The sequence below is a fragment of the Misgurnus anguillicaudatus genome, chromosome 12 (assembly GCF_027580225.2).
Source record: "Misgurnus anguillicaudatus chromosome 12, ASM2758022v2, whole genome shotgun sequence".
Classification (NCBI taxonomy): Eukaryota; Metazoa; Chordata; class Actinopteri; order Cypriniformes; family Cobitidae; genus Misgurnus; species Misgurnus anguillicaudatus.
The window spans coordinates 2,061,982-2,081,385 of NC_073348.2; the positions used below are offsets into that span (position 1 = coordinate 2,061,982).

The 19,404-nt window shown below is 37.7% G+C and overlaps 2 protein-coding genes across 3 annotated transcripts in view; both read left to right on the forward strand.

Moving 5' to 3' along the window:
- Positions 1–6,273, forward strand: ctxn3 (cortexin 3). Its single transcript, XM_055207033.2, has 2 exons — positions 1–372; positions 4,179–6,273. Exons 1-2 carry the CDS (start codon positions 342–344, stop codon positions 4,493–4,495), a joined length of 348 nt encoding a protein of 115 aa, XP_055063008.1. The 5' UTR covers positions 1–341; the 3' UTR covers positions 4,496–6,273.
- A 4,007-nt stretch (positions 6,274–10,280) lies between these two features.
- Positions 10,281–19,404, forward strand: part of slc12a2 (solute carrier family 12 member 2) — a 48,378-nt gene continuing 39,254 nt past the window's right edge. The window contains exon 1 of one of the 2 annotated variants that reach the window (XM_055207031.2): positions 10,281–11,162. In XM_055207031.2, the coding sequence (XP_055063006.2) occupies positions 10,656–11,162 (507 nt within the window). In that variant the 5' untranslated portion in view covers positions 10,281–10,655. The remainder of the gene's footprint in view (positions 11,163–19,404) is intronic. The other variant, XM_055207030.2, reaches the window with a different exon arrangement.

The window sequence follows — 19,404 nt, forward strand, 5'->3', positions numbered from 1 at the left end:
TAATTAGAATTTATGATAAATTAATGTATTTTATGAAATGTCATTACTGGGACCCCCTGGCACCATCTCAGTGCCCCTCAGTTTGAGAACCACTGCTTTAAATGATCGGAATGAACCAAACATCACCTTCACACGCGCGCGCGCAAACACACACAGAGCAGAGGTGAGAGGCGCGACACTGTGCGCCGACGCGCCGCGTTCGCGCGTTTACCGCTATGCGATATTATTTGTGAGTATTGTCAGGTGTATGACTCGTGAATGAGAATCGATCGTGTCGGTGTCGCGCGCGTCTGTGTATGTGACATGGGCGAATCCTGCGGGATTTTACTGTAACTGTGGAGATGGATTCCGCATTATCTCACGGAGACAAAGGTACGCGTTATAACATATCATTCAGTACTCAGGTATCATTCATGTATTCAGCACTGCACACACACACATGTGTGTGGCGATATGTGTCACTTGACCTGTTGATTAAAGATCATCGCTAACACAGTATTGCACCTGACTGCAGTAAAAGGGTGTCGGCTCTCTCTCTCTCTCACACACACACACACACACACACACACACACACACACACACACACATTTCACCTTCATCGTCAAAACTCCGTGAAATCACATCCAGATCAGTTTGCAGATGGAGTGTTGAGTGTGATGTGAATATTTTATTATAAGAGGAGAGGTGATGTATTGATCAGATTGTTGGGTCTCTGCAGCTACAGCCTTACTGTCCCTCAACAGTATGAAGTACTTCTGCTTTACATAAATATTGATCATGAAATCAGCTACTTGGACGTTTGAGAGTTCAGATTAGGAGAAATAAGAGTCAGATCAGATTTTAGGATCTCAGGGAAAATACAACAAATAATGTCACAAAAATGAAATCAAGCAGTCTGACCATGATGAATATGTGATGGACAGCTGTTTTGATCTAGACACAGTGTGACTTGTGTTTTAATTATGACAGATTATCTTAAGTGAAAGTCATGTAACGGTCAGAAACACTAAGAGCACAAACCTGCTAGTGTCCTTCACTGGAAATCATCTCTAATGTAACCGATCAACAGGATTCATTTATGTACGGTAGCTGTTAATGCTGCTCTGATTCACATCACTCGACTGATAAAGCAAAAACATCTTAAACTTTCACTCATTTAAAGCAAAAGTTTCATTTAAATTCTTATTTTATACTTATATTATGTTTTCAAAAGAATGAAACAATAGTGTACAGCTGTAGATGGGCAACCAGATGAGCTATTTATAGTGCCACCCTAATAAAACACATAATAAATGTTTCTAAACAAATGTAATAAATACAAACTGAAATCTGGAAAAAGCTTATTCTTAAAAGCAATAATGTTTATCTTTTATTTCCTATGTAAGGAATAATTGATGACGGGCCATTGAATTATTTGAAAATAATGCACACCCAAGGTGGTAATGCGGCACGACACAAAGTGGAGTTTTGTTATACTGCGGGTGTGCATTATTTTCAAATAATTCAAAGGTGAATCCAAAGGAGTCAATTATTCCTCTTACACCACAGTTACCACAAACATTGCTCTGGTGCCTATTTTTAAGACATTTGAAAAGTTAGGTGTGCTGTTTACAGAAAAATAATCAACACAAACATTTCTCAACCAATCAGAATAAAACATTTAACAGCCCTGTTGTATAAAACATGATAAACATTAGGGAAATAGTTCAATTAAAAAATTGTGTCATTCAAATCCCTGTTGCCCTTTATTTATAGTAGTTTGTTTTGAAACAAAACAAAGTTTTGGGGTTTCTGGTTACAATGCAAATTAACTGTGACTTATCAAGCTTTAAACAAAAAGCTTCAAAATATTGTTTCAAATGCTAATAGAAAAACTTTACCCATAGCTGTGAAGCAGTCATCATCATCATCATCTAATGGTCAGATCTAAGGTCCTGAAGGGTCATTGTCATGTAAACCCAGCTAACAATTTTTTGTTCCCAAAACGTTTTCCTAACGTTATTTTTGTTCTAAAAATGTTCCCCTAACGTTAGTCTTTGGTTCCCATAATGCAATTCTCTTAAGGTTTGTTTTTGGTTAGCCAGGAAAGTTTTCTTTACAGAAATAGAATATTTTTAGGTTAGTTTAACGTTTTTCTAACGTTATTCTAACTTTACAGTAACATAAGAATAACGTTTGAGGAACATTATTTTTAGGTTAGTTTAACGTTAGGAGAACGTTATTTTATGGTTCCAAAAAATAACCATTAGAGAACGTTCTGTATAAGTTATTTTTAGATTATTTAAAAATAACCCCCCTGCAACGTTATGGGAGCGTTATTTTATGGTTGCAAAAAATAAAACAATAACGTTCCATGTTATTATTTGGGTCCCAAAAAAATAACCAAAAAATAACGTTAGGGTAACGTTCTGTGTTTGCTGGGAAGTTTAGCTCTATGTCTGAAAAAATACATCTGAATAATTGAACAAAGGTCTTAAGGATCATAGACATAAAATGTATAGATGGGACATTATTGCTGATGTATGTCAGAAAGAGTATCCACAAGAAAATGGGTGAGCTGTGGGTTTTCTTCAACAAAACAGCACAATAATATCTCAAACCATTTCAACGGTTTATCTGAAGTACAAAGATGTTTTCATAAATATTGTACAAACGTAGGGCATGTTTCTTCTTGTTAAATGATTGTTGAGATGTCCCTGATGTAATATTAATAATAATACTGAGTGTAATTCATGACAATGCACTAGATGGCGCTATGTTCAGTGACATATTATTCATACTATAGACTGTTTCAGCAGTAACAACATAAACAGGCAGCTTTCGTGGAACAAACGAAACTTTTGGTTCACTCCGCTAAGAATAAATAACAACAAAGTCCTTTTAAAGTAGTTTATTTTATAACAAGCAAAATAAACAATATGTAGATTACCTAGGAAACCAAAACATTTGTTATTTTTGACGAGGTATTTGTTCAAAAGTTTAGTTTAGCAACTAGTCAGACCATTAAACAAACAGAAACCAGAAGTAAATTTCCAACCAGAAAAGTAATTTTTGATATTCTCCCAAACAAACTATTCAAAATTATTGTAATATAATCTGTTATGGATGTGTTAAAAATTAACACTTAAAGGTGCAGTGTGTAATTTTTAGAAGGATCTCTTGACAGAAATGCAAAATAATATACAAAACTATATTATCAAGTGTGTATAAAGACCTTTTTATAATGAACCTTTATATTTTTATTACCTTAGAATGGGAAGTTTTTTTATCTACATACACAGAGGGTCCCCTTAAATGGAAGCCGCCATTTTGGGCCGCCATGTTTTTACAGAAGCCCTTAACGGAGACTTCTGTAAAAACAGAAGCCTCCGCTACTGGTGGCTACAGTAGCTTCTCTATGTGTTTCAAAAGCGAGGGGTGAGCAGCGGACTGAGCCGTTGGTTGCAATTCACAACCTCACCACTAGATGGCGCTAAAGTTTACACACTGCACCTATAAATTGGTTAACATTTTTTGATATGTTTAAAAGAGTACAAGACTACAATATAAATAATAGTATGAGATTTTGTGTAGTACTCAGAAATAAAACATTTCAGTTTCAGTTTTCTTACCATATAAATGAGCTGTATGATGTAGTATTTAATCATATAGTTTTATTGCACATTTTATTGTCCTCATAAAAAGATTATAATCTATTAAAATGTTTATTTCTTTTCTTCCACTATCAGACATGAAGGGATTTAATATGATAAATAACTATTAAACTAGACATACCTTTCCATGTTAAATAGAAAGAAAAGTTTGACATTACATAATAAATTTGTAATAATACACAGCTTGTAAAACATAACACTTACGCTGCATACACACCAAATGCGAAACATTGCATTCCTCACTCTAGGATTTAAATTCGTGTCATGCTACTTTTTTGTTGAATATATTCAATTTGTGCGAAGACATGTTTGAGACGAATAGCATGTGTTTTATCGGCAATCACAGCACTCCATTTGCATCATTTGCATCACCCCACACGAGCTTGCGCCTATTCGCATCTTTGCATTGACTTTGTATGTAATCTACTCAAGAAAATTGTTGAATTCGCGTTTGGTGTGTACGCCCCATTAAACAACCCTCCCCTTAATGTTCAAACCAAAACTATACCTGTGTGTGTGTACAGATGAGGTCCTCGTGGAAGATGTCGGGCTCCTGTGTGTCATGATGCGCGAGCGTCTGCTGTTGCACAAGCCGATGCACTTCTCCTGGCTGATGGAGGCCGAGTCGTTCACCTCCTCCATCCAGACGGCGGGCGCTGGCATGACCCTTGAACAGAAGACCACCTTTGCCTTTGTCATCTTCCTCTTTGTCTTCCTCTGTATGCTGATCGTCCGCTGCTTCCGCATTCTGTTGGACCCGTACCGCAGCATGCCCACCTCCACCTGGGCCGATGGTCTTGAAGGGCTGGAAAAGGGACAGTTTGATAACACGCTGGCGTAGAGGGCATACGCGCCATAATGCTGTTATTGGTGCATGTGAATACCAAAAAAAAAATGGTCCCAAAGTTAGAATACAATGACCGTGCACAAGTTGACCACAGCTTAGCTCATACTAGTGAATAACACACACATGTGTACAAATACAGTCCGTATAATAAGTATTGAACACGTTTATTTTGAAAATATAATTGCAAAGGTGACATTTGCAATGCATCTGATGAATATTTCATATCAATAGCACCTTTAGAAATATGTTAACTGAGAAAAAGGGTGACGTGTTCAATACTTATTTTACCCGCTGTACACACACCTGCCAACAAACATACACACGCTGTGCTCACTGCCATCCACATTTACAAGGTGTTGTTTCAATGAAATGGTCTTCTTATAGATTGAATTGATCCCAGGCTTTTTATTAGCATTGGGATGTGAGTGAGACAGGGTAGCTTTTATATTTCCACAAAAAACATAACCCTTGATTCCTCATATGTGCTGTCGTTAACTGCCAAGTACAAATCTCTTTATAAAAGCGTTTCTAAGCACTTCATAAACATTGAGTATGCTTAGTAATATATAGCCTTAAAATGTGCACTGTCCAAGTTTACATGCTTCATTATAGAGAGCTACTGTAGTCACATCCTAAGCCTTTAAACAGGAAGGGTTCATTTTTATAATTGTATTAAAGGGGTCATATTTTGAGATTTTTGAGTTTTCAAGTTTTTGGTGTACTCAGAGTACATATGTGAAGTTTTAGCTCAAAATACCCCACAAATAATTTATTATAACATGTTAAAATAGCAGGAAAAGGTGTAAATGTGCCGTTTTTGGGTGTGTCCTTTAAAATGAGTTGATGAAATGCAAACACTGATCACCATATTGGTGGTTTGTTGAAAATAAAACTCAATTGTGGTGTGAATTCTTTTCTCTCTGCACTAAATGGAAGTGCAGTGGTTGGACAGTGCAGATTAAGGGGCGGTATTATTATAATTAGATCCCCTTCTGACATCACAAGGGGAGCCAAATCTCAATGAACTATTTGTTTCACATGCTTGCAGAGAATGGTTTACCAAAACTAAGTTACTGGGTTGATCTTTTCTAGGTTAATAGAAGCACTGGGGACCCAATTATAGCACTTAAACATGGAAAAAGTCAGATTTGTCATGATATGTCTCCTTTAAGATAATATGATGTATTAGATGAGCTCTGACTGTATTATTGGCATCATTCACAGACACATGGATGAATGCGTTCAGCCTCAGCACAATGAACAAAGTGATTTACTAACAGGCTGTTGTTTGAATCTGCCATCAGAGGAAGGATCATGAAGTGAAGGATTTCACATGACACGTCTGATTCACTTGAACAACTGATGAGGATCAATCAGATGACATTTAATAATGATTGTGTAATACTGAAATGCTCCTTTTCTCATGTCATTCAGTTCATCATCGCTGTGCTGTTGTTTATGATGATGACGATGATGATGATCAGTGCTCATGTGTGTGTGTGTGTGTGTGTGTGTGTGTGTGTGTGTGTTGTGTATGTGCTGTTGTCTGTGTGTTTATTTATGTATTCATGAAAAAGGACCCTTAGATCAATCAGACCTTCATACTGTTATAAAAACAACATCATTACAGTAGATGAGATCAACATGTGAAGTGTAATAGAGGACATACTGTACTGTACTGCGCTCAGTGACAATATATTGAAACACCAGATGATTATTTCATGATGTTTTACATATGAATAATAAAACATTTCCAAATCAATACAAATGTCATGTACTGCCTCCTTACTATGACATCAGTGTGTCTATATTACTTCATTTATTCAAAATATCTTTATTCTTCATCAGTCATATTATTAGCAAATTTTCAAGCTTTATTCATCTAAACTGATACTGTATTTACAGCTTTTATTCTGGAATATATGCTTGATCATCACTGCCTGTACATTACATTTAAATTCTTACAGACACATTTAATACAATCAATTCATTTAGTAGATTAAACACTTTTAAATGTTTGCATTTGCTATCAGATAAAATAAATAAATGTCATTTATATATATAAAATCATCAGTGGTGATCAAAAGTTTACATCTTGCAGAATCTGGAAAAAGTTATTTCACACACTGTAAAAATATTTAAAAACAAGTTTTAACTTAAAAAAGTTGACATAATTTATAAAAACAAGTTGAAATTGTTAAATAACATAAAAATATATGTTGATTTGACAAAAATGCTGCATTTTTTGTTTACAGTGCATCAGAAATGTTCACAATACTAATAAGAGAATTTCTAAACATAACCAAGTTCAAAAGTTTACATACACCTGAGACCTGGTCAATTAATGAGACCCCTACGAAAATTAACCATGGGGTTTTTGTGAAAAAAGTGTAGTAATCTTGTTTCTTTTTTTTGTATAGGCTATTGATTACTATTAGCAAATCAGTTGGGACTGAACCAGATTTTGTAGTACCATGGTTTAACTAAAATAACAATGTTTTTTTTTCGTCTTAACTGTAGTAAAACCATGGTTAATTTTTGCATAAGGGGAGTTTTTGTGTTTTCTAATATATATATATATATTATATAGTATTAATAGAAATCAATAGCCTACACACAAAAAAACATGATTACTACACTTTTATCAGGGGTTTGTGTTATTTTATGCATATTTATGTAGACAGGCTGGTGTGTTGTTTGAAGAGCTGATTCAGGATCAGTCTCGGACATGTTCTTGTTCTGATCATTGATACTTTAAGACTGTGGTTTTCACACTGGGGGCCGCGAGATGGTGCCAGGGGGGCCCCAGTTGTATGACATTTTATGAAATACATTAATTTATCATGAATTCTGTGTAATTAAACCTTAAGGCTACTAACCAAAAGCACTACTTTTTTATATAATTTAATGGTACTTTTTATTAAAATGTTGAGTTTTAGAATAGTTTTTTGTCACAAATTTTCTTTAGGGGGGCCGCAGAGGAATGCACCGTACACAAGGGGGGGCCGCACGCTGAAAACGTTTGGGAAACACTGCTTTAAGAGATGGTTATAATCAAACATCTCTTTTGTTTTTTACACTTGTTTTCATTTTAAAGCTCAGAGAGCGGTGATTTTCATTGATTGTGAAACTGGTGTGTGTCTTATTCACTACTACAGTAGTCAACCCAAAGTAATGAGAAAGTAAAGTGCACATCAGTGTATATTAACTGATTCACTGCAGGTCACATGAATTATGGCATTATCTCTGTCAGGAATGTTCAAGGACAGAACCAAGATGCAGGTGGCGGATGAACACAAGAAGACCTTTATTGAACACTTAACAAAAAACAAAAACCCACGAGGGGGAAAAACAACAAGACTATATTAAGAAAACATCAAACAGACTAGACTAACTTGACATATGACTATAACAATAAACCTGACTTAAACTAAACATAGATTCACTTGACAAAACTGTTCTTCTTCCTTTATTTCTTTACGCAATTCCAGCACCTACGGCTATATTCATGGCGGGAACAAGTTAATCCATACACAAGTTTTATTCAGACACACAAGTTTTATTCAGACAAGTTGATCCATACACAAGTTGGGAGAGGGACAATTTGGCATCTCCAATCTGCCTAACTTGCTTTTTTTTTGGCCTGTGGGAGGAAACCAGAGTAACCGGCGTAAACCCACGCTGATACAAAACAGTCCTTACAACAAGACAGACGACAGGAAGTTTACCAAGACGAGGAGTTTTATAAAAAAGAACGAGCAACACAAGGGCATTAAATAGTGGAGCAAATCAAGAGGAGAACAGGTGACATAAATCAAACAATAATGAGGTGATAAAGAGGAAACGAGGGGGCGGGGTCAGGAGATGAGACACAGAAACACACAGCCCAAACAAGAGGCCATGTGCTGCCACACAAAACATGGGTCTGTCATGATCCTGCCTCAGGACTACAGTAAAACAATCATGACAATCTCTTGTATTATGCGGTACGGGTGTGTCAACTCTGGTTGGTGGTCCCACTGAATTTCAGATAGAGACCCTAAATGTGTCACCAGTAGTAAAGGTTCAGTCTGCCGCCAGTCTGAAATTTACAGCTCTCCCCCTAATGACGGCTATATATCACACACTATTTAGTGCACTCTTTAGTGCTTGTAATGCAGTTAAACATGACACAGTGCAGAACAACAATTTGCGACAAAAGAAATCTTTTGCTAATCACTTCAGCCCGAGAGCTTTATTGATTCATTCAAAGCCCTGCCTGCATTTGCATTTCAATGTTAACTTAACCAGCGGGCTGTCAACCCTGCCAGACCTCATAAATTCCAGTCCACTGCTGTTACAGCTCGTAGGACACTTTGGGTCAACACGTGCATCTGCCTTTTTGCATACAGTTAAGCTCAGGCATACGGAAACATCTTTAGCAGGACATTAAAGACTTGAGCTGAATGTTGGTCATGCACACTGCTGACAATAACACATTATTACATGATAATCAATCCAAACTCTTTGAAGTATTGCATTTAGTGTCTTAGACCCCTAGAGTCAAGGTGTGTGTTAACGTTGAGAGTTTCATCTTTATTTCCAAATACAATTACTTCAGTTTTGTCTTTGTTTAACTGGAGGAAGTGTTAACGCATCTGAAAAAAAGTAGTTCCCCAACAAAGAGGCTTTTAAAATAACCCTGTTGTTGTTTTCTACTAGTTTTCTTTTTTCAAACTTGTGCAGACGAACTGTTGAATAAAAGCAATATCCTAAATGTTAAAGCTTTAGAAAAAAATCAAATGCAAGTTGTATTGACATATTTGAGATGACCAATCAGGTCAGAGAATGCGAGCTGTTTCTATATTAAAATGTCTACTTCTAATTTATGTGCAGTGATGAATCTGTGTTTCCCATTATTCCAAAATTCAATCTGACCTGCCACAGTTTTGTAACAATAAGAACACTAACGTTTCGTCAACCAAACAGAAAAATAAATACATATAACTTATATTATACTATCAAACCACATGATTTAATTATATACCTTAGTTTATTTATATTAATTATTAACAATGATTCATAATTATTACTATAAAATAGTATTTCTAAGTAATATAAAATGTTTTTCTGCTCTCTATTTTTTATGTGTATTCATAGGCAATTTTGCAGACTCTCAGTTTGAGATAAATATTTGTGTGTTGTGTGTTCACAAACTAAAACAATACTAAAATCATAATTGTATTACATTAAACCCTAAATCCTTTACTTAAGACATTCTTCAATTATATTGAGTTATTTGTAATATAATGTTATTGTAAAAAAAATTAAAGTAGTTTTAATATAGCTAGCTACTTTTCCAGACAGTTTCTTTACAGTTTCAAAGAATCTTCCCCAACACTGGGTACCCAATGAATTCCATAATATTTGTTTTCCTACTATGGAAGTCAATGGTTACCATCAGCTGTGTGCTTAACATCATTTATCAGAATATCTTATTTTGTGTTACAGGTTTAGAACAACATGAGGATGAGAAAATGATGACAGAATTTATATTTTTTTGTTGAACTTTAAATCACCTGTTGAAGTCAGATGTGAATGAATCTGAAAATATAATCATTCTTATGCCATATTTATGCCAGGAGCATGGCCATGAAGTATTGTTTAACAGAAACAACGAATACATAGCCTATTTTATGATTATGTATCGACTCATTTGCTTTTACATCTATGTGTATGTGTGTTGCCTTGCCTGTAGTCTCCACCCCTGTGCTTCGGAAATCTCGCGAGATCCTCTCCTATCGCGAGGCCGCCCAGCATCGCTGTGAGCTCGCTGGTGCTGCTGCAGTGCGCGTATAATAAGCGGCGAGACTCGCGCGGACAAGAGGAGGAGTTGCGGCAAGGTCGCGGCAGCATCACTATTATCATCCACACCAAGCTCGATTCACGGACACTGAGACATCATCGTGAGCGCGAACACCCGCCGGAGCGTCTTCACATCAAGCGCGCGAGACCTCGCGGGGAGTTGTGTTCCGGGGGCGCGCGGGTTCTTTATTTGCATCCGCATGTGCGCCTCGCGCTGCGGGTTCGGAGGAACGAACGGCGCGTTATTTTTGTCTTCCTGCAGCATCAGTGTGTTGACTTTCATCACGCAGCGTGAGTTTTGACTTTCGTCATGTCGGCGTCTCCTCCACCCGCCGCCAACAGCGGCCAACTACTGCTACCCGAACCGGACGCGCTCAAACCCGCCGGTCCGACGCCGAGTCTGAGCCGCTTTCAGGTAGATCTGGTGTCAGAGACCGCCGGCGACGGGCACGCGTCTCCCGACTCGTCCCCGCCCGATTACGCGCCCGAGCCGCCGCGGGAGTCTGGGTCCGGCGGAGAGGAAGCCAAAGGCCGGTTTCGGGTGGTGAACTTCGCGGCCTCGAGTCCGGACGCGGCGCCTGCGGAGCTCGCGCAGAACGGGGACACGGTGATGAGCGAGGGCAGCCTGCATTCGTCCACCGGCGGCCAGCATCATCATCACTACGACACCCACACTAACACATACTACCTCCGTACCTTCGGTCACAACACCATCGACGCTGTGCCCAACATCGACTTCTACCGGCAGACCGCCGCACCGCTGGGCGAGAAACTCATCAGACCCACCCTGTCCGAACTACACGACGAACTGGACAAGGTACACAACACACTACTCAAACACACACTCCACACTAACTGATTAATTGTGTACTTAAATACCGAACACGAGCTGTTTAGTAGTGTCCTTACACTAAACATTGTTACTGGTACACTACTAGTAGTGATTTTTGTAGTGGACACTAAGTTAGTTGTTTAGTACTGGACTCTTCCTAGACACGAGCTGTATGTAAGTTACGAACACATACGAGATAATAGCTTAGTAGTGAACTTTACTAAAGAACATAGAACTACAGTGCTGTTTTTTTTTATAAGTCTGCTATAGTAATACCACAGAAGTGATAAGGGTCAGGTGTGATGTGGTCAACCACAGAAGTGATGAAGGTACGATGTGATCTGCTGTAGATGTGATAATAGTGTGATGTGATCTGCTGTAGATGTGATAATAGTGTGATGTGATCTGCTGTAGATGTGATAATAGTGTTATGTGATCAGCCACAGATGTGATGAGGATGCAAGGTGATCTGCTGTAGATGTGATGTGATCTGCTCTAGATGTGATGATGGTGTAATGTGATCTGCTGTAGTGTAGATGTGATGATAGTGTGATCCGCCACAGATGTGATGAGGGTGCAATGTGATCTGCTGCAGATGTGATGAGGGTCGCATGTGATGTGATGTGATCTGCTGCAGATGTGATGATAGTGTGATGTGATCAGCCACAGATGTGATGAGGGTGAAATGTGATCTGCTGTAGATGTGAATGGTCATGTGATCTGCTGAGATGTGATGATGGTGGATCTGTGATGTGATCAGGCACAGATGTGTTGAGGTTGCAATGTGAACTGCTCCAGAAGTAATGAGGTTCATTTTTGATGTGATCTGCTGTAGATGTGATGATGGTCACGTGTGATGTGATCTGCTGAGATGTGATGATAGTGGATCTGTGATGTGATCAGGCACAGATGTGTTGAGGTTGCAATGTGAACTGCTCCAGAAGTAATGAGGTTCATTTTTGATGTGATCTGCTGTAGATGTGATGATGGTCACGTGTGATGTGATCTGCTGAGATGTGATGATAGTGGATCTGTGATGTGATCAGGCACAGATGTGTTGAGGTTGCAATGTGAACTGCTCCAGAAGTAATGAGGTTCATTTTTGATGTGATCTGCTGTAGATGTGATGATGGTCATGTGTGATGTGATCTGCTGAGATGTGATGATGGTGGATCTGTGATGTGATCAGCCACAGATGTGTTGAGGTTGCAATGTGAACTGCTCCAGAAGTAATGAGGTTCATTTTTGATGTGATCTGCTGTAGATGTGATAATGGTGTGATGTGATCAACTGCAGATGTGATGACGGTGTTATGTGCAGTGCACATGAGTGGTTATGGGAAACATTATCTGAACACATGAATGTTTGACTGTATCAGTGTACGTGAAGTTGAGTGTTGTGAAAACATGCAGGCTGTGTTTACACTCACACACAGAAGTAGCATTGAGTTAGTTTTTAATATGCCGAGTGTTGGGTTCGTTTTTAATGCGCTGTCAGATGTCAGTAAAAACACAGCAGGTATTGTTCTGATGGTAACACACTTGCCGTTTACCAGTGAGAGTTGCACTAGTTAGTTCAGGATCGGTTTTAGCCAGAAGCATGTCGGTTCAGGTCTCTGACGACACTGGCCATTATGACTTGGCAGTTTATCTAGTTAAGTGCATTTGTAACAAACTTTGGTGCCAAGTTAAAAGAAAAGCTTCTTTGTGATGGGTTATGACGCATAAAGGCTTAAGTGTAATTTCCACTCATTTGAGGTGCACGCTCGTGCCAAACTAAGCTCAAGAACTTCTCCGAGTTAAAGTAAAGCACATTATATTAACCGCTGTTATATTAGAAAGAGTCCTGTCTGTCTTTTGTTATCAGTTGAAATGTAGGTAGAATAAGAAGCCTAACGGCATACAGTTCTCAATGTACTTCCCATTGTTGTTATTTAGATATATTACAAAAGGCTTTGACAGCCGACAATGAGTTATTTATACAGGGCTGTTTGCTAAGCATTACTATTAGTTAGGTTAGGTCTACAACACGAAGTGTCCTCCTGCTGCACACACGGATGATGTGATATTAGTGCTTTTTTTAATTGATCGTTAAATTAAGTAAGGTTTACAGACTTTTACCATGTTATGTTTTACTATGTTTTTCATCCATGAATTGATTTGTCATGTGATCAATCCTGTCTAGCTGACTGCGTGTTTGTGCAGAAATGAAATGATTTCTGGTGTTTTCTCACACTGCTCTCTTGGAAGGGTTCAGATGACAGATTTGCGTGTTAGTGAACGAGGTCGGTCTATGTTACGTAAGGCTAAAACTAGTTTAGTCATGATCGTTGTACACGGTTGTCATGCTTCAGGGGTTAAAACTTTTTTTTCCTATTAGAGAGGAAGCTACTGTAGCAGAAATCCATGACTGAATGGAAAACCTTTTATTGGATGTTGAAGTGAAGTTGAAACAAATATTGATGTTTGAGCCAATTAGTTTTCATTGCTGCTGTGGTCTGTGACGCTCACGTGTATTTCATTCCATTAGATCAGATGTGTTATGTCATGCGTAATATATCTCACTCTTCAGAAATATTGAGTGTTTCCTGTTTGAAGAACACTGGATTGATGGACGAATGGGTCCGGTCACGTGACATTGACCAGGGCAAACAATAACGCTGACCGCTGATGTATTACTGTTGAGCTGAAACAGATGTAGAGATTTACATTGATTTCTCTGTAACAGGATGAGAAGATTTGTAGAGTCCCAGTTAAATCAAACTTTCTTTGTACAGTTCAGGGCTCTTTTGATCTGTGAATATACAAACTTTCAATTTTGTATTAGTAGTAGTATATGTAAAGTGCAGTAACATCTCAAAAACACACTAAACATCTCAGTACTTTATGTCTCAGAGAGGAGATGCTGCCTGGACATCATGTTTATAATGATGATCATAATGGACGTGTTATCTGTTGGACATCTGTGACCTTTGAAAGCTACTAAAGTTCATCATTCATGTGATAATCAAATTCCTTCAAGAGTTCCTGTAACCAGACGCATCTTGTCATGTTTGAGTTATTTAAAGGCGGAGTCCATGATGTTTGAAAGCCAATGTTGATATTTGAAATCACCTAAACAAACACGCCCCTACCCCAATAGAATCTGGACCTTCTGTTGATTGACCCGCCCCACACATACGCAACCCGACCTTTGATTTGATTTGATTGGCTATAAGTGTGTTTTGGTAGTCGGCCCGTCTCCTTTTCCAACGCGTTTTTCAAACATCGTGGACTCCGCCTTTAATACTTAAAAGCAAAGATTTATTATTATTATTATTAATTATAATCAGAAGATTGTCATGGTGTAAGCTATAGAGATGATCTCCAAGTGTCCTGAGCAGATGAAGTGAACTCTTTTGTAAATTTTTGTGTTTGTGTTGCGTCTTTCATGACGAGTATAAACTTGTCAAGAAAACATTTCCTATTGACTCTCACACCACCACACAGCACTCAAATCAAATCATTGTGAGTTTTAGGGGTGTAAATCAGACAGTTCATTGCGATACGGTATAATACAGTTTTTCTTCCCCAGTGATGCGATATTTGGCTATACATCAAACGCTTCTTCGATACAATTACGTTTTGATGCGGTTTGGTTTATTTTATTGATATTATTTTTATTTTATGGGGCTAGTTAAGATGTTACAATTTTAATTACTTACAAATGCAACCAAAATATATAAGATGAAAATGGCACAATCTCATTCGTCCTAATTGGGACGTTTACAAACAAAAAATGAAAAAAAATAAACTTTTTTTTTTAAATATAGAAAAATAAATGGTGAGGGAAGAAAATCTCAAATGCGGAAATGCGTAGATGAACTTTACGTCAAGGAAGGAGGATGCAAAGAGTGTTAAAATAAAGGTACCTCATATCAACATTTAATATGTGGCATTGATGCATCGTACCGTTGAAATTGAATCAATTTCGATGTATTGTGATTTAAACCTGACTATTATAGGCATGTGTCTCACCCTCACATAACATTTTGTTGTCCATATGTTAATAAGCAGATAAAGTAAGATATCTTTATCAGATTGGGTGCATGTTATCGGTCATGCGTCTGGTTTTGGTGTCTGTTTTGAGTGATTGTGAGCTGACCTCAGTGCAGATAATGTAACAGAGATGTTTGTGTTCCTCTGTCCTGATGTCAAATCTCCTTCTCAGTTTCATTTCTTTCACTGACACATCCTTTGTCTGTACTCCATAATGACAACCGTCTCATGAGCATCACTGTAGACTACACAACAGTAACGCACACCTTAAATTTTATATTAACCTGTGCGTGCGTGCGCGCGAGCGTCTGTTAGAGCTGTAATAGTCTCTATGACAACCGTATCACCTGTGGTAGTGAAGTGCTACCAGCAGTAGTATGCACGCATCAAACATCATAGTAAGTATAGTAAAGTACAGAGTTTTGTATACCAGTATAATAATGGTAACAGTTAGTGTTTATCTTATATATTAGTTTAGAGTTCAGCAGTAGATGTTTTGTTTTGGTCTGTACTGAGATGCTACAACACTGACAAGATTTTCGATGAATGGTTCATGTCTGTATTTAATGTGTGTGTCTGTATTTGAGTCCCATTACAGTCCTGTATAAATCTGTAGCTAAGTTTCCATCACACTGATTTATTGCACATTTTGAAGTATTGCATAAGAAACGAGTGATGGAAATGACAAATTAAGATTTAAGATCCTTAGGGTGTTTTCACATCTGTAGTTCGGTTCATTTGGTCTGGACCAAAAGCAAAAAATTATACATTGTAACACTTTAGCAGTTTTGGTCCCTTTTCACACCACACTGATTGCTCTGATCCGCACCAGTTGAAACGAACCAAAATTCTGTCATGTGGTAAGATCAACACCACTCATTGGCCACATGTATTTGAACAGATTTCCTAAACTGCTTCTCGATTGGTCAGAATCAACGTGCGCGACGTGCGCACATCCTTGCAATTCCAGAAGTATGTCCGCGATCTGTCATTGTGCTAATATTGTTATTAGAAACTGTCAACAAACACTTCCTCATCCGATAATGCACTGCGCAGTTGACTACGGCAGCTGGTTTAGTCCAAAATGCGCAGTTCTTTTGCAGTTAGGTTGGTTAGATCTCGGTTCGTGTTCTCACCACAAACTAACCGCTCTAGAGTTAATTTGAAATCTTATTGAGCCATCTCTTCAAGGTGGTCTCAGTCCGCTTGTTTGGTCCGCTTTTGGTGCGCACCAGAGTTCGATTGCTGCATTCTCACCTGACCAAACGAACCGCACCAATTGAGCAATCGAACTCTGGTACGATTCAATCGAACTAAACAAGGCAGGTGTGAAAACACCCTTAATTCGCCAAAAAGTTTTGGAACTCGCTTGAGGTGGTTTTTGATTTATGTGAAAGTAAATGCGAATAATGGGTGATGGAAATTAGGGATGCAACTAACGATTATTTTCATAATCTATTAATAAACTAATAAGATAAAACAAATATTTACTCAATTGTGATTTTTCACTTATTATATCTAAATAAGGCACTAAATGAGGGTATTCACATGTAGAAGTCCACTTTTAAAAGTGCAAAAGCCACACACTACTACAGAGTTTTACTAATATAATCTTTTGATTTTGATATTTTAAGACTTAAAAAAGTTTGTGCAGTTTTGAAATACATTTTTAAATGTCAAAACATAAATAAACAAGGCACATTAAGTCTGTATTGTCTGAAGAAACAGCGCCTGACTTTAATTATAAGCACACATCTAACGCTGTATGAAGCAGAGAAGCATATGTGACGTCACGGACCTACTAATCATTGATAAAATTCATTGATAATTTTATGTCATCATAGATTTCTTTTAGCTAGTTAATCGATTAGTTGTTGCAGCTGTAATGGAAACATATTTGCCAAATAAATTGTGACGTAGTGAACAGTAAACCTATATGACTGATCGTCTAGCTGTCGTTGTTTTTACCATATACAGTCTGGGGCTCGATGTCGTCACAATGCCCTTGCTGTTGGTGCCTGCATTAAAAACTCTCTTCCTGTGCACAGCATTCAGATTGGCAATTACAAGCTGCACTGCTAGTAAATGTATAACTTGCCCAATCGTATCTAAATGCAGTCCTATCTCCATTTTCTAAGCTCGTCTTTTTTATTTACTGTTGTTGGTTACAAATACCACTGTCATTTACTCAAACAACTTGATGCACCTAATTTGCATTTGTTTGTTTTTCTTTTTTTACGAATTTTGAAAAGATTCACTTCACGTTTCGTTGAAAACCCAGCTCGTGTCTCAGACTTGAATGTCTTTTGTTATCCTCCGGTTCTGTTGTTTGTCTTTGAGTATTCACAGAGATCTCAGGGTGACGTATAACACTTGATGTTCCTCATGTCTTCTGAATAAACTGTGGGAGATGTGATCAGATCTTAAAACAATGAGCTGTTTGTTAAATGTTATAAGGTCACCGTGCTCTTTATCTCACATTTAAAGCATTTTTTACTTTGCCTGTGACCTCGATTACTTGAGATAACCCCAGGTTTAAACCCCAACTACTACCTTTTTACGTTTCTGGTGGAGTCAGTCTTGATTTCCAGAGCACGATTAGCACCACTGTTGTAGGGTTTAATGTAAACTGTATTAAATTCAATAATAATAATAATAATAATATTGCATTGAGTGTTTTTCTGGATTTGTCTGAACACTGGGGTCTCAAAGTGAGGGCCGCTGGATGCTGTGGAAATGTGAGATTCAACAGTCCATTGTTTTCTAGATGGACAAGCAGTTATTTCTCAATATGATTTATTTCAATAGTATGCAAATAATAAGGCCTTTAATACAGAAAATTAGTTATAAAACATTTATATCCAGTCACTCAGTTATCTGCTCATTTATATCGATATTGATGTTTTTTTGAAAAATACTTACCGTAATTCTTACATACATTTTCTCTTATAGTGTAGAGGTCGTGTGACATTTGGTGGTTTGTGTGTCTAATTAACACTTTAACATCTATTAATAACCCTTACCCAGTGGACCATCTTCACATGTAAGAACACATGTTACACACACACACACACACTCACTCACATATGTCTGCATGAGAGAGAGAAAATAAGGATCATAATGAGCACACTTCATACCATATTTAAAAGTCACTATACATACATTTATATAACTTCAATGAACATAAAACACTAGTGTTGCTTATTTTAGTTAATATGGTTATAAACTTTACATTTACATTACAACAATTTCTTCAGTAGACACATACACACCCTAACCTTGACTTAAAACTTTCTGTTCAGCTCTGATTTTGTTCAACTCACTATGTTAAAGTACCCGCAACAAACATGTAATCACACACAGTCCAGCCCTTCGCTTTATTAATGTAAAGAAATGTTTATGATGTAAGAGTTGCTGATGTTAAGATGACAACTGGGACCATCCTTTGTCACAGTATATTACTTTACAATCAGGTTTGGATATTTTTGTGGTGACTTTTGTGTCAGTGATTTATTTTGAATATGTCTTTAATCATTACAAGGGAATCTTTTAATGTATTTCTTATGAAAATAATTTATTCATGTCTTAAAATAGCTTAACTTGCTTCATGTTTTATGCATGGCTCCACGGATATGCAAATGAGTCCCGCCTCCCCTCAGTTACATCAGCTCAGAGTACGTCATGCACTCCGTCAACACATGTGTTGTAAAGAACAGGGGTAGTTTCAGACAGTTTTTTGCGACAATCTAACGTTTCATGAGTTTGCAATAACATGTAATCAATAGGGTAATATGATGATAAAGCTTATTTGGTGTGCTGTCCAGGGGGAGGCCTCAAAGCGCTGGGTTTGGGCTACATTTCAGATTACTCCCCCCTCTTTAAATGGAAAAGATATACTAATGCTGCCTTCACATGCTGTGGAAAAGATGATATTTTCCATCTGTGAACTGCTGTGTTGTGTTCAAGTGCTATTGTTGTCATACTGTTGGGAAAATTGCCTTATCGCTCATTACTGAGAGGCTCCTAGCATCTGCTCTGGGTAGGTAACACCAAACCAAAACGGCATTTTTAAAACTGACACTGAGTGTTAACGCATTATATTATAATTGTCAATGACACAACATTGTATAGGCTACAAAAACTATGCGCTACCAGTAGCAAAAAAAACTTTTAGTAGTGTACAATGCTTA